The sequence below is a fragment of the Stigmatopora argus genome, chromosome 14, assembly GCF_051989625.1.
Source record: "Stigmatopora argus isolate UIUO_Sarg chromosome 14, RoL_Sarg_1.0, whole genome shotgun sequence".
NCBI lineage: Eukaryota > Metazoa > Chordata > Actinopteri > Syngnathiformes > Syngnathidae > Stigmatopora > Stigmatopora argus.
The window spans coordinates 2,437,763-2,454,076 of NC_135400.1; the positions used below are offsets into that span (position 1 = coordinate 2,437,763).

The 16,314-nt window shown below is 42.3% G+C and overlaps 1 protein-coding gene across 3 annotated transcripts in view; it reads right to left on the reverse strand.

Moving 5' to 3' along the window:
- Positions 1–16,314, reverse strand: part of carm1 (coactivator-associated arginine methyltransferase 1) — a 159,154-nt gene that overhangs the window by 72,764 nt on the left and 70,076 nt on the right. For all 3 annotated transcript variants that reach the window (XM_077619877.1, XM_077619876.1, XM_077619878.1), the window contains exon 8: positions 6,111–6,192. In XM_077619877.1, coding sequence (XP_077476003.1) covers positions 6,111–6,192 — 82 coding nt within the window. The remainder of the gene's footprint in view (positions 1–6,110; positions 6,193–16,314) is intronic.

The window sequence follows — 16,314 nt, forward strand, 5'->3', positions numbered from 1 at the left end:
CCCGGCTGGCCCGGGAACGCCTTGGGATACTCCCGGAAGAGCTCGATGAAGTGGCTGGGAAGAGGGAAGTCTGGGCTTCCCTGCTGAACCTGCTACCCCTGCAACCCGACTTTGGATAAAGCGGAAGAAAATGAGATGATATGAATATATAAAACAGCACGTGTTGCCTTCATTAAAAGGCTTACACAGTCATACCTCTACTTACGAATGCCTCTAGGTGCAACATTTCCAGGTTATGAAAGCTTTTTATATCCAAATGAGTGCCTCGAGATTAGAAAAATATCCAAGTTACGAAAACCCCCAAAAAGTACATTCATTCCTTATCCGTTATTTTATTTTGAAAATATTGTCGCGGATGCAATGATTCCCACTTTAGAAGCTCACTCCACCATTTACTGGGCTCTCATTGGCTGTCTCACAACAACCCTCCATTTTCTTTAACCCATTGTCTGCTTAAACTGATTTATGCCTGGCCGAGTGCCATGACCTGAACCGTAGCCTTCGGTGGGCGAAAATGTGTCGCAGGGGTAGGCGATGGGCCGTGTGGTCAGTAATACGGATGTTGACAAGTTAGTTTGTTGATGTGCACCAAAACGAATCTTGAGTAAATGCAACGCTCGGCAATACACGAGGAATTCAACGAGAAGGCAGGCGATGAGGAAGCAGCCACCAGAAGAATAAAAAATGGCGGAGAAACGAACTTTCAAACTTCGTGGAGAAACAGTGAAAAAGTGTTCACTTTGACAACGTTTATCTTGTGCATTTTAGAAACATTATTATAAGTCGTCAAAGGCAATCGTCTTTGTACAGTTTTTTTTTCAAAATGTTCGTCAACCAGCACTGCAGAAGCAGGTAAGGACCAGTAGTGACTTAAAAAATGGGAGTACAATTACATTTCAAAGAAATCGTAAAACGTTAATGGTTGTTGTTGATTAATGTTTTTGTTAGAATTCTTGATGCTGTGTTTATTAAATATGTGTTCATGTTTGCTTGCTATCTATGTTGCATCCCGGTAGCTTTCTCTTGTTCCCATGCGTTTTAACACGGGTTTGTATATACACTTGTTATTCATTTTGTGACATGAATAAATAATTTTACGATTATTTTCTCCCATTTTTGTGTGTTTCTCACATCTTTCTTACAAAATTGGGACATGTTGACCAATTTTAAAGGTTTAGTTGGTAGATGTGTGAGGACCGTGGAACGAATGAGAGAATTTTCCAAGATGGCGGCGCGCACTGACACAGCGGCTTTATGCTCTCCAGTACGGTGTCGTTCGTTATCCTACAGTTGCCAGGATTTAATCACTATCGGAAGGATATGCGATACATCCGATTTCACAACAAACTCTCCGGGATCTCCGTGGATAGCCAGCCCACTCAAAGCACGTCGAAGGCGGCGAAGGGACAGAAAACTGAAGCGTGGATGCCGGGCGGGCCTTGCTGCTAAGCTGAAACAACAACCACACCGAGCACCGCTTCCTAGTATCTTTTTGACCAACGCCCGATCCATCACCCACAAAATGGATGAGTTGGAACTTCGAATTGCTACCAACAGCTTTGTTATGAACTGTAATATTATTCTCATCACAGAAACGTGGCTACACCCGCATATCCCCGACGCTGCGGTATCGCTAGCTAGCCGAACGCTTTTTCGGAACGACCGTTCAAAAGAATTAACGGGCAAAAGCAAAGGAGGAGGACTGTGCATATTTATACATAATGAATGATGTTGTGACAGTAGGATCATTGACACTCACTGTTCCCCGGATTTAGAGTTATTGGCAATACGGTGTAGGCCCTTTTATTTACCGAGAGAGCTAACGGTCGTCATAGTAACGGCTATCTATATACCTCCGAATGCTAACGTTAACACGGCACTTAACCTCCTGCTAACGGCTGTAAACAAACAACAGCTTGACCACCCCGATGGAGTTTTTATTGTCGCGTCGCTGGTGATTTCAACAAGGCGTGTTTAAAGACTGTTTTACCTAAGTTTATTCAATACGTAAATTGTAATATAGAAGAGACAAAACTCTTGACCATGTCTATTCCAACATCAAACATGCTTATAAAGCCACTTCTCTCCCTCACCTACCTGGATCAGATCACCTCTGCCTATCTCTCACCCCCGCTTACACTCCACTCCGGAGGCAAACAACGCCACAAATAAAGATAATAAAAACTTGGCCCGAGGACGCACTCTCTCAGCTGCAGGGCTGTTTTTCCCGCACCAACTGGGAACTTTTTGTACACGACACCCTCCAGGACTACACGGACTCTGTACTTTCTTACATAAAAAACTGCATTGACAACGTCACTATAAATAAACGAATACAGGTTTTTCCTAACCAAAAACCCTGGATGACCAATGAGACACAGGCACTCATCAAATGCCGTAACACCGCCTTTAGATCAGGGGACAAGATAAAATATAGAGCTCCCAGAGCTGAGCTGAAATATACTAAGAAAATTGAGGAGCACTTCACAGAAAATAACCCAAAGAAGATGTGGCAAGGAATACGACATATTACCAACTACAATAACAATAATATGTCTGTTAACGCAGATGCCTCACCAGCGGAGGAATTGAACCGTTTCTTTGCCCGCTTTGAGACTGACAAATCAGACCCAGTCTCAACACCCCCACCACCACCCTGCAGCAATACACTGACGTTCCGGGAACAGGAAGTGAGACTGGTAATGCGGTCTATGAACACCAGGAAGGCTGCTGGCCCAGACGGAGTACCTGGGAAGGTGCTCAAAGCCTGTGCTGACCAGCTGGCTGGAGTCTTCACAAAAATGTTCAATTGTTCCCTGCAACAATCCATCATTCCATCCTGTCTGAAATCTGCCACCATTATCCCTGTCCCCAAAAAGCCAACCATTGACAGCATGAATGATTATAGGCCTGTTGCACTCACGCCTGTGATGATGAAGTGCTTTGAAAAGTTGGTAGCCCGCCATATCAGGAATACAATCCCTCCCTCAATTGACCCTCACCAGTTTGCTTATAGAGCAAACAGGTCCACTGAGGATGCTATTCCATTGCTCTTCATACAGCACTGAGCCACCTGGAACACCATGGGAACTACGTGAGGATGCTCTTCATTGACTATAGCTCAGCCTTCAACACCATAAAACCGGACATTCTGACTGACAAACTCTCCCACCTTGGACTATCCTCTTCAATCTGCAGCTGGATAAAGAACTTCTTGACCAACCGACCACAGACTGTTAGACTTGGTCCCCACCTCTCTTCCTCCATTACACTGAGCACTGGCTCCCCTCAAGGCTCTGTACTGAGTCCTCTTCTGTACTCCCTGTACACATACGACTGTACACCCACCCACCAGTCTAACGCCATCATCATATTCGCTGACGACACCACTGTGGTCGGACTCATCTCAGGAGGGGATGAGTCGGCCTACAGAGATGAGGTCAACAAATTGTCTTCGTGGTGCTCGGTGAACAATCTCATACTGAACACCACGAAAACTAAAGAAATAATCCTGGACTTTCGCAAACACGGCACAGATCTGGCCCCACTCCTCATAAATGGAGTATGTGTAGACAGGGTCCAGTCCTTTAAATTCCTGGGGGTCCACGTCACGGATAAGCTCTCATGGTCTACAAACATCACGGCAGTAATGAAGAAGGCTCAGAAACGACTCCATTTCCTCAGGGTACTTAGGAAGAACAACTTGGGCACCAAGCTTCTGATAACCTTCTATAGAACCACTGTAGAGAGCATCCTGGCGAACTGCATCACAGTGTGGTACGCTGGAAGCACGGCGGCAGACAAAAAGGCCATGCAGAAAGTGATTAACACTGCCCAGAGGATTGTCGGCTGCTCTCTGCCCTCACTGGAAGACATTGCCAGCCCTCGTTATCTCAGCAGAGCCAGGAACATCATAGGGGACCCTTACCACCCTGGTCACAATCTGTTCCAGCTGCTGCCCTCTGGCAGACGCTATAGGTCCCACAAAGCACGGACAAATAGGCTTAAGGACAGTTTTTCCCCACATCCATCAGAACTCTAAATTTGCGGTAACATAACACACATTCCCTTCTGAGGTAATATGAAAAGATGTTTGGGTGGTGATCTGCCTCCTACTAGCTGACTGAAGGTAAGTGAAAGACTGAGAGGTAAGCGACCTGTATCCATAACAGCAGAATGCCAAATTACAAGTCCGTAACTATCACTTATTTAGGTCTTTTGCCGAGTAAACGCAGCTTATGGAGAAGCACCACCAATTTCGTCACACGCAGTTCTGGGTGTGATTACAAGTAGGCTTTTTTGTTGTTGATAATGACAACAGGGCTATGTCCGATTATTATTATTATTACAGACGCTCCCCTACTTACGAACATTCAACTTACGAACAACGGTACATACGAACATGTCTGCAAATTGCGTTTAAGTCAAAAAATGTTCGTAAGTCCAATTTTTTATTTTTTTCCGAGTAGTGCTTCATTCCGCCGCTACTACCGACGCCTGGCGCTGTGAGGGCTCAGCTCACCCAGCATCTACCTTCTTCGTTGCAATGCGGAAGTGCGTGAACGTATCTCCAGTGGGCAAAGAACCTTTTTCATTTGTATCATTAAATATCTCGTGCATCCATTATTGAATATGGTTGGTGAAAAGAGAAATGCTTCTAGTGAGGGAGTTGCAAGGAAGAGGCAAGCCATTTCATTTGAAACGAGTGGCAATAATAACGAAGCTTGATGCGCGTGAGAGTGGTGAGCGTTGCACATTCAACACCATTTATAAACAGAAAGATCGAGCAGCAGGACCCAAATATTGAACGTTGCACAAAGTTTGCAAATCAATTGAATGATGCCATACAGTGCTACCGCATCATTTATGATGAAAAAAGAAGAAAACTGTGCAATCGTCGTTAGATCGCTTCTTTCGGCCAGTTTCTAATACATAAATCTCTCTCTCTATACAGTACTGTACATATTCTCTCCATTTTATTAAATGTTTTTTTTTCAGTACAAACCAATGCGTGTTACTTATACAGGCCTTAAACATACAAATGCACTTATATAAACCTTCAATATACTTGTATAGGCCTTAAACATAAATTATAATACAAAATATAGCACTGAATCAACTTACAAACAAATTCAACTTATGAACAATCGCTCGGAACCTAACTCGTTCGTAAGTAGGGGAGCGTCTGTATTTACATATAAAATACACCTCGACTTACGAAAATTTCAAGTTACGAAAAAAGTTCTGGAACCAATTAATTTCGGAAGTAGAGGTATGACTGTATAAGGCTTTTAATTTTTTTGCGGCTCCAGACATCTTTTTTTCCATTTAATATGGCTCTTTTAGCATTTTGGGCTGCCAAACCCTCATCTAGAGCAAAGATGTCCTGGACTTTACCCAGAAGCAGTGGGAAACATAGAGAACAAGTGTTATACATTTGTTCTCCCCAGGCTTGTGTGGGTTTTCTCTGGCTACTCCAATTTCCTCCCAGATCACAAAAACATTCAGGATAGGCTGGTTGAAAACTCTAGATTACCACTAGGTATGAGTATGAGCGTGAATGGTTGTCTGTCTCCTTGTGTCCAGCAATTGGATGGTCACCAATTCAGGGTGTCCCCCACCTGGTGCCAGTACTTAGCTGGGATAGGCTACAGCACCCTCCCTTGAGGATAAGCGGTTTGGAAAATGAATGAATGAATGTTTGGTAGATGTGTTTATGACTTTTGATGAAAATTTTGTGTTGCCAAAATTAAGATAGCACTTCAAACAAGCAAAAACTGCAGCAACAGATTTTCATTTTTTGGAGTAATTTGATACAAATACATTTCCATCTGGTGATAAAAGTTCAGACAATTATTCAGGGTAGAAGTTTTAACCAATATTCTGAACTTCAAGCCTAGTTATTAGTATTAGTTTTAGTTTAGCCTGACTTAATGATCTGAATCTACTACTCATCCTACTTTTGTGATCATCCTTGTCATCACGGTATCTTATTTACTCAAATCATCCTTAAGATGAGTGAAATGTAGTAGCTGCTAGACACACAGTTGGTACGCCCGAATATAACTATAACAAAAAATACCAGACAGGAGTCCTCCTGGTATACATACCACAATTGGCTGGCGGAAATACTCATCCACTGCTGCACCCCGCAGCGCAGAAAGATCTACACCATGAAAGGAGGGCTGATACCTGAAGCAAAACAGAAAATTAGCAACCTCAGATTAAAATGCTGTGAAAATAATATATTATAATAATATATCAATAAACGGTCAATGCTTAGAGATAATTCAATCAGCAATAATAGATGTAAGACAGTCCAGCGTATTTATTCATTTTCTCAGGGTGCAGAGGCAGCAGCACTTCAAGCTTTCCCCGAAACACCTCAGGCGTCCAGGAGGCGAAATCCTACTTATATAACGAACCACCTCATCTGGCTCCTCTTGATGTGGAGGAGCAATATTCTAAACTTCTCACCATCTCAGGGAGAGCATGCTTTGTACTTTGTGCTTTTGCTTTGTTGTTCTGTGTAATCACCCTCTTCCTACTGCCACAATGAAATTTCTCGAATACGGGATGAATAAAGTTATCCAATCCAATCCAAATTTCATTCGGCATTTTCTTTTGGTCATGACACAGAGAATACAGTAATCCCTCGATTATCGCCGCTTCAACTATCGTGGCTTCACTACATCGTGTTTTTTTCTAGGGGATTTTTTATTTGTTAGTTACTTTTTTTAAAGTTCATAAAAATGTGAAAATCCACGCTGAAACTCGCAAGCGGAAGCCACTCCCCTGTCCTTCGCTTGCTACTAGAACTCAGCACTGAAGTAAAAAAAACGGGCCCTGGTTAAAAATTCTACCTGAGCTCCCCTACTAGCCACCACGGTGGTCCACAATAGATGGCCAAGCAGGAACCCAGAGAGAGGTCCGAAAAAGTGTCCAGGGGATAACTCTCCGGGGGGAAACGTCACAAAGCAAGCGAGGAAGTCACTGTCAGAGTCCGAGTACTACAGGTAAACCAGCTCCGGACCGTCCTTATAATCTGAAAAGTCTGAGTCCAATTCAAGGTAAAAGCGTGGAAAATAGCGATACACTAATGAGGCCACCAAACCGGACCCCACCCCCTCAACACCTTGGGTGTACCTAGATATTCAACTTCAAAAATGCTATGAAGAAAACCAGTTAAATGTGCTGCAAAGTATATGTGACATGCTAGAGTGTTTGATTTATTGGCGATCACGTGTTGAGGATGTGCGGCTGGTTTGGATTGGATGTGTCGATGTTCGATTGTTGATGCCTTGATCCACATGCCAAATGTGACATGTTAAAGTGTATGTCGGTGTTCGACTATTGATGCCTTGTTGCACATAGCTTGAAACACAGGAGAGTTCCCTCATAACAGTAAAAGTTGGAATGAAGAATCAACAACGGATCACTGTTCTGATTATTTCTCCCTGTGTTTCAAGGTATGCTGGTTGTTGTAGAGGTCGGTTGAGTTTGTGGTTTGCAATATACACTGTTTAGCGTGTGAGAAAGAAGATAATGTTTAGTATTGTTTATTTACTTTTGAATTGCGAGCGTGAATGTGCGAGTCTCGGGTCATGCACTGGCTATAACATTCAGCACGCTACCTTCGGCCGCCATTATCCAGTAGTGTCTATGACGGTCATAGCAAGGAAGTTATGTTATTGATATTTCATTGTTTGCCCTGTTGAATAGTTGAGAAGGACTTCTCGATGTTGTAAAAAGAAAAGATAAAACAAGTTATGACCGTATATTGAACGGGTGTAATTGTACATTATGGTTTGGGTTCTAACGTGTTGCTTATATATATGGGTGTAATTGTATATTATGGGTTTTTGTGTTGATAAAGATAACAGTAAAAGTTGGATTGAGGAAGCAACAATGGATCACTATTCTGATTATTTCTCCGTGTTTCAAGTGTAAATGCAGGGTGCAACATATATATATATATATATATATATATATATATATAGAGAGAGAGACGGGTATGACTTACCGTATTTACTCGCATATAAGCCGCCCGCGCGTATAAGCCGCACACTGAAAGTTGCCTTGAAATTTTTGAATTTTACAATTTCTCGCGTATAAGCCGCCCCCCTGATTCCTGATTCCCAATTTTCACCTCCATATTCATGGTTTTAATAGGGAGTACAAATGTGTTAAGGGAAAATCTTGATACTGTATGAATCAAAAGCACAATATTAGGGTCAATATCATAAGTTAATATGCCTGTCTTTGTAAATGCAAAATATCAAATTATTCAATTTGAAAGAAGAAATAAGTCTATCTTGATGAGAACCTGAGGCTTTCTAATTACAGAAATTACAATTTTCTTACCAGAAGTTTAAGATGTTGTGGCAGCCATAATATCTAAAGTCTTTTGATGGTTCATATTACTCCAATTGTTGTCACTTTCGAACAAGAAATAAAACGAAAAAAAAATGAAGGTGGAATTTTGTTTTATTTCAAAATCAAGGCTACTCGCGTCTGGCGAAAAAAATGTAGAAGGCAGCGCCTCAACCTCCCTAAGATGGCTTCGGCCCGACCTCCCTAAGATGGCCGTGCCCCGACCTCGCTAAGATGGCTGCGCCCCGACCTCACTAAGATGGCCGTGGCCGGAGCCATGTTTCGTGTTTTATGCAAGATACATTTTTTTCATGAATTTCATTCTTAGACGTCAAAATAATTTTTGTTTAGCGTTTTATTTGTTTATCTTTTCTCTATTTTGAAATAAATGACCGTATGGGCTTTCGCTTGCGTCGTGACGTCACGGCGCACGCATGGGCGCCATTTTGAAGTGACGTCTTCGTGTCGCGTCATCGTGTCACGGCACCGTCAAATTGCATTTTTTTTGCAAGTCGTGTTTTTATGCGCATATAGGCCGTACCCTCGATTCAGTCATCATTTTTTTGTCCAACAAAAGCGGCTTATATGTGAGTAAATACGGTAAGCGATGTCTAATGCCCTAAAATGGACTCGTACAACTCGCTTATGTAAGCCCCCGCGATTGTAAACAGCTTCCCAGGAAGCAGGGTGCGTGTTCGCCAAATAAGGACGTAGGATTGCAGAGGCGCCCTGCTTGTATCTGGCTATGCAGTGGTACCTCGAGATACGAGCTTAATTCGTTCTGGGACTGAGCTCGGATGTCGATTTACTCGTAACTCAAATGAACGTTTCCCATAGAAATGAACTAAAAACAAATTAATTCGTTCCAACCCTCTGAAAAAAAAAAAAACTGGATATTGGATTGGAAAAACATTATTAGTTCAAATTCGCCATCTATTAACAAAGTAACAAAAAACTAGTGGTTTAATAGTACTAAATTTAGACGGATTTTGCGGAGGGGAGAGAGGGGGACAGAGAGGGCGGGGGACAGAGAGACTTTTTGCACGGCAACAGGCTCTTAACATAACAAACAAATTTAAATGAACTTGGATTACGATGCAGACACTCAAAAGTAAATTTAATCTAACCTTACACTAAACTTAATTCTAATTTTGTTTTAAATTTTTATACCTTTCTTCTGGCTCTATTTGCCCCGCCTCCACCCTGACTTTCAGATGCAAACTATCAAGGGCTGTTTGCTTTTGTCTTCCCTTCAAAATATTTCCAAAATGATGCAGAAAAATGTCCTCACAATAGGATAACGCACGGCCACTTGCCAACTTGCCCGGGAAGTAGTACTCCTCTCGTATTTGCGAGCTAGATCCGGCATTCGCAATGACTAACGGGAAAAAAAACACTTCGCCCAGTGCTCGTAGAGACATTACAAGAGGGAGTTGGGACCAGAGAGACGTTACACGAGGGAATTGCGACCAGAGAGACATTACACGAGGGAGTTGCGACCAGAGAAACATTACACGAGGGAGTTGCGACCAGAAACACAGTGGCCATGATGTTCTTATGAGCAGCCTCTCGTGTCCGCTGTATGCTCGTACATCCAAATTTGTCTCATATCTTATGTCTCATAAGATAACTATTTGCCCAAATTTTTTACTCGTATCTCAAATTGCTCGTATGTCGGGGCATTCGTATGTCGAGGTATTACTGTATAGGATGAGCGCATTCAATAAAGGTTGGGTTCTTCCTCCTGAAGCTGAGAAGAGCAGCTATATATCTTGAATTTGAGAAAAATCATATTTTAGTTTACACAAAAGTAGGTTTCGGTGAATACGCATCTGAAACTGGTAGGGTTTGGTAGCGCCAACAAAGGTTAAGAACCACTGGCTTATGGCATTCTACCCTGAAATCATGTTTGATCTCGGTAGCTAAGCAGGGTCGGGCCTAGTTAGTACTTGGGACGGGAGACTGCCTAGGGCGGCCTGGCGGAGCGAGTGGTTAGCGCGTTGGCCTCACAGTGGGAGCCCTGGGTTCAAATCCAGGTTGGTCCACCTGTGTGGAGTTTGCATGCTCTCCTGCGTGGGTTTTCCCCGGGAACTCCGGTTTCTTCCCACATTCCAAAGACATGCATGGTAGGCTAATTGGACACTCTGAATTGCCTCTACTTAGGAGTGTGAGCGTCAATGGTGAAAAAAACATGAAGGATAGTTTGACCTGTTTTGTATTGCTAACAGTAGCCCTAGCAAGCAGTTGCCTTTTGGTCACGCCGATGTGTTTCATATTCTGTTGTTGTGTATCGTGTATAGTATTGCTGGTTTAATTATTCATAAGTGATTGGTGAAACCATTTTGTTTACATGATCCACAGGACTGATGTGTGCACTGGTGAAGACCCACTGCCACAGTTCACCTTCCAAGGAGGATGAACACATAAATAAATTAGTCAGTGCATTTTAAAAATAGCTTAACTTAACACTTGTTTTTCTTTTCTTTATATAGCGCTTTATTATTTACCATTACCCAATAGAACCATGGCTCTTCATGCATACGAGAGTATCGGAAAGGTTGAACATTGATATTTTATCTACCGTATTTTCACACCTATAAAACGCACCGTTTGATAGGGCGGAGTCTCATTTACGGGTATATTTTCAGTTTTTGGTCAATACATTGTGCGCTTCTTCAGAAAGGGCGCTAGCATGACACTAGCCTAGCGTATGTTATGCTACCTGCTAGCGTAAGTTAGGCTAGCCGCTATCGTGTTTTTTAAAGACAGCACGAGCAAAACTAAGTTTGATAATGCTTTATTGAGGTAAAAGGTACACTCTGATATAAAGAGTTCGGCGTTCAAGATGCTAGGCTCCACTGTCAGTCAGAGTTGTGGATTCCGGGAACTTGATTCCAGCTTTGGCGAAAGCTCGAATAGTGCTGGCCGAAACTTGAGCCGTCATCCACAATCCATCGTAACTCGCGATATACATCACTCCCAAGCCTTTGATTCTCCTCGCTGTTATATCGGCATCGACAATTCATTCCAAATCGTCACATAAATCGTGCGACGCTGCCTGCCCAATCTACTATGCTGGCCATCCGTTACCAATACGTTAGAAAAGCTGTTATAAATTGTGTTCGATCCATGGCTTCAGTCCATTTTCCAAGCGTTCACACCCGCATTGTGTTGTCATTCAGGCCAGGCATTTCCTTTGTATAGATCTAATATACCGTTTCTTTAGGTATTGAGAGTATTTTTGAGGGTTAAATGCGCTGCGAGCACACGGAAGTCCAATGCCTTGCCACTCCCCTGGGATGTTTTGAATGGATTTACCGTAATGCTTGGAATGCACTCGGGTGCTATTTTTAGGGTGGACGTCCGCTGGCTTGATCGCAATAAGTAGCATGCCGGCAAGAAATAAAACTAGTCACTGAAGTGGTCAGGGCCATACAAATATTGAATCTAGTGCACAGACAAGGCGCACCGACCGATAGGGCGCATCGACCATTTTAGAGAAAATGTTAGACTTTTAGGTGCGCACTATAGGTGTGAAAATACGGTACAATAATGATTTTGATTTGCACACCAAATTTGTATTGTTGATGGAAACATGTTAATGGTGTTCAGGCAGAATAAGCTTTTTTAAAATTATGTTTACATTATATAAACTAGGTTCTCCATGAACACTGTCCACACACATCTGGATTTCCCTAATCACTGCCAGCCTTCTGTTTGAAGACTTGCCATTTGCTTTTAACACCCTAAACCACAAATTTGAGCAGACCAACGGGGATCGAAACCAGGACCCCACAGCAGTGAGACTGACGCGCTCACCACTCAGCCGCAGGGCAGCCCTTTTTATGAATTTTGTTCAAGAATATATACAATGTGGATTGAAAGTTAGTAATAGCATTTATGTGCTAGTCTCATCTTCTGAACCGCTTTATCCTCACTAGCGTTGCAGGGGTGCTGGAGCCTATCCCAGCTGACTTTGGGCCAGAAGCGGGGGACATCCTGAATTGGTGGCCAGCCAATCGCAGGGCACAAGGAGACAAACAACCATTCACGCTCACACTCATATCTAGTGGCAATTTAGTGTCCAATCAACCTACCATGCATGTCTTAGGAAGGTGGGAGGAAACCGGAGTACCCGGAGAAAACCCACGCAGGGAGAACATGCCGCTGGGCCGCCCCATTAAAGTGCTAGTCCAAGGACTAATTGTACGGTTCATTTTTTCCTCTATTAATAGAATTTAGGACATCTATTTACTTGTCATCAAATCTCTAAAAGTATGATCAGCTGCTAACTTGTTAAATGGATCGTTCTAATACAGTGGTACCTCGTCATACGACCGTTCGTCATACGGAATGCTCGTCTTACGGGGGAAATTTCGATCGAATAATTCGCCCGTGATGCGGTCAAAGTTTCGTGATGCGACCAAGCCAGGTTGCCATGGCATTTTTTTTGGCATATCTTTCGTGTATAACAATATTTACGAGCACCGGATGAGCTATTCAGACCAGGAAACGCACAACGCGCATGCGCGGTGAAAAGAGGGCTTTCTGGGTAATGAAGTATACTCGTGCTCGCAAAAGTATCCCCGGTAGCAACTCTATCATAGGCGCCGTTCGATGGGACGCGAACACAGATGCTACAAGCTAAAAGGAGCCGCTAGCCAGCGCCCTGAAGCTCCCATGAGCAGCGGGGCGATCGCTGATAAAAGACTCTGCTCGTTGGCTGCTCATAAGAACATCGGGGGCACTGGCTCGCAACAGCATCCCCGGTAGCAACTCTATCATAGTCGCCGTTCGAGGGGATGCAAACACAGATGCTACAAGCTAAAAGGAGCCGCTAGCCAGCGCCCCTGTAGCTCTCATGAGCAGCGGGGCGATCGCTGATAAGACTGCTTGCTGCTCGTTGGCAAGTGGTCGTGCGTTCTCCGATTGTGAGGACATTTGTGTGCATCATTTTCGGAATATTTTGAAGGGAATAGTACGACAGCAAACAGCCCATCGATAGCGATCGTGAGGGTGGAGTGTTTGTTCTGTTTACGAGTGCGTTGTGTGGAGGAAAAAAAAAACGAAGCCCCTCTCCCCTCGGCGAAATCCGGCCAATTTTAGTTAGATTAAACACTTTATTTCTATTAAACCACTCGTTATTTATTACTTTGTCAATATATGGCGAATTATAAGAAATAAAACATTTTTTTTCAATCCAATATCCTGTTTCTGGTGTTTTTTTTCAGAGAGTTGGAACGAATTAAATTGTTTCCCATTCATTTCAATGGGAAACTTTACCTCGAGTTACGAGTAACTTGTCATACGAGCTCAGTCCCGGAACGGATTAAGCTCGTATCTCGAGGTACCACTGTATAGCTTTGATTGTGTCACTGTCAGGATGAGTTGTCTGGCGCTTGGATGTAAATGTATAAAACTTGATTGCACTCTTTAAATGGAATTCAATTGAAATTGACAGTTTGCCTGAAGATCAGTAACGTAAAAGAAAAAAACACTACTGAAAACATTTAAATATTTAAGTACATAATGACAAAAATCGACTCGAGTGTGCTACACGAACACAAGTACAGTGGTACCTCGACAAAATTTTGAGCAAATATTTATCTTGAGATACGAGACAAATTTTGATATACGAGCAGACAGCGGACGCGAGAGGCTGCTCATAAGAACATCATGGGCAGTCTCTCTCCCCGCAACTCCCTCGTGTAATGTCTCCGTGGTCGCAACTCCCTCGTGTAATGTCTCCGTGGTCGCAACTCCCTCGTGTAATGTCTCTGCGAGCACTGGGCAGAGCGTTGCATTTTTTCAGTGTTTTTTTTCCCCGTTGGTCAGCGCGAATGGCGTATATACTACTTCTCGTTGGCAAGTGGTCGTGCGTTATCCTATTGTGAGGACATTTGTGGGGATCATTTTGGGAATATTTTGAAGGGAATACAAAAGCAAACATCTAGGTTGCATGTGAAAGTCAGGGTGGGGCAGGGCAAATAGAGCCAACCCGGCGGGAGAAGAAAGGTATCAAAATTTAAAACAAAATTAGAATTAAGTTTAGTGTAAGGTTAGATCAAACTTATTTTTGAGTGTGTCTGCATCGTAATCCAAGTTCATTTAAACGTGTTTATTTTATGTTACGAGCGCGTTGCCGTGCAGTCTCCCCCTCTCTCTCTGTCCGTCTCTCTCCCTCCCTCCCTGCAAAATCCGTATAATACTATAGTACAATAGTACTATTAAACACATTTTAGTAATATTAAACAACGAGTTATTTGTTACTTTGTTAATAGATGGCGAATTAGAACAAATAAAAATGTTTTTCCAATCCAATATCCTGTTTTGGGTGTTTTTTCAGAGGGTTGGAACTAATTAATTTGTTTTTAGTTCATTTCTATGGGAAACGTTCGTTTGAGTTACGAGAATATCGACATGCAAGCTCAGTCCCGGAACGCATTAAGCTCGTATCTCGAGGTACCACTATCTATTTCATTGATTTACGATGCGTTGTCAGATGTGGGTAAAATACATTTTTATGTAATACAGTTGTACCTCTACTTAAGAAATTAATTGGTTCCAGAACTTTTTTCGTAAGTTGAAAATTTCGTAAGTAGAGCAGTACTTTATATGTAAATTCTCCTATTTGTTCCACGGTCCTCACAAATCTACCAACTAAACCCTTAAAAATTTCTCAAAGTGTCCCAATTTTGTAGGAAAGGTGTGAAAACAAAAAATTAGAGAAAATGATCCTAAAGTTATTTAATAGGCCATTCAAATGAATAAATATACAAAATCTATTCGTGTGCGCATGTGCACAAGTTTCAGGAAGCTTACGTTAGGGAACAGGCAGAGAGCACACGAAGATATGAACACAAACAAAAAATTAAGAAATCAAAACAATATTACATGGAACTTTTAATCTTTTTCATTAACATTTTATGATTTATTTGCCATCTAATTTTATTTATTGCCACTGCTTCTTACTTGTTTGGATTTAAGTTTCCCTTCGGCGGTGCTTGTTGACGGACGTTTTGAGAAAAATCGATCTAAAGACAATTGCCTTCGACGACTTTTAATAATGTTTCTAAAATGCACAAGACAAGAGTCGTCAAAGTAGGCGATCGCACAACTCGTGAACACTTTCAGGATGTTTTTTTCCACGAGGTCAGAAAAAGTTTGTAAAATTTCTCCCCCTATTAGGAGAATCTTGAAACATGAAGAGTTGTTGTCGACTGCGAGTCCGTCAAAGGCAGTCGGCCACAGGTTATTCCAAGCATAAATTCAAGCACACAACTCCGGTCAAAGAAACATGGAAGGTTCTTGTGAGATAGCCAATGAGAGCCCAGTAGAGTGTGGTGAAAGTGTCAAACAAGAAGCAGTGCATCCGCGAAGATTTCAAAATAAAATAATGGTTACAAGAAATGTATTGATGTTTTTGTAACATGGATCTTTTTGTGGTTTCTTGAGGCACTCATTTGCACCTCAGAAGGTTTCCTAACCTGAAAATTTCATACCTAGAAGCATTTCTAACTGTATATTCGTTTCTTTTTCAGGCATCAAAGCACTGTGTAAAGGGCTGAACTACCATCAACACATTCATGCCTTATTTTATTCATTTCAGACTTTTCAAATTCACCAAGAGAGACAATAATATGACGCTGTTAGGGTTATTAGTCTATCGTTATTATATATTTGATTGCAATGAAGAAAGTGCTTCGCTTACTTAATCTAAAATGCCTGCTTGCAACGAAGTAAATGCTTTGCTCCTTAATTAGACTAAACAAAAGGGAAGCCGAATCCACTTGGACTGCTGGAATGTGGAGAAGATCCTTCGGCTGTACATGACCATTTGTTTTGACTATTTGACGACTCACTTCCGTTTCCCACCCCTCCCTCGAGAGTTGAGACGTCCATTGTAAAAATGAAGATTGTCTTTTCTCTTTATTTGTGCGT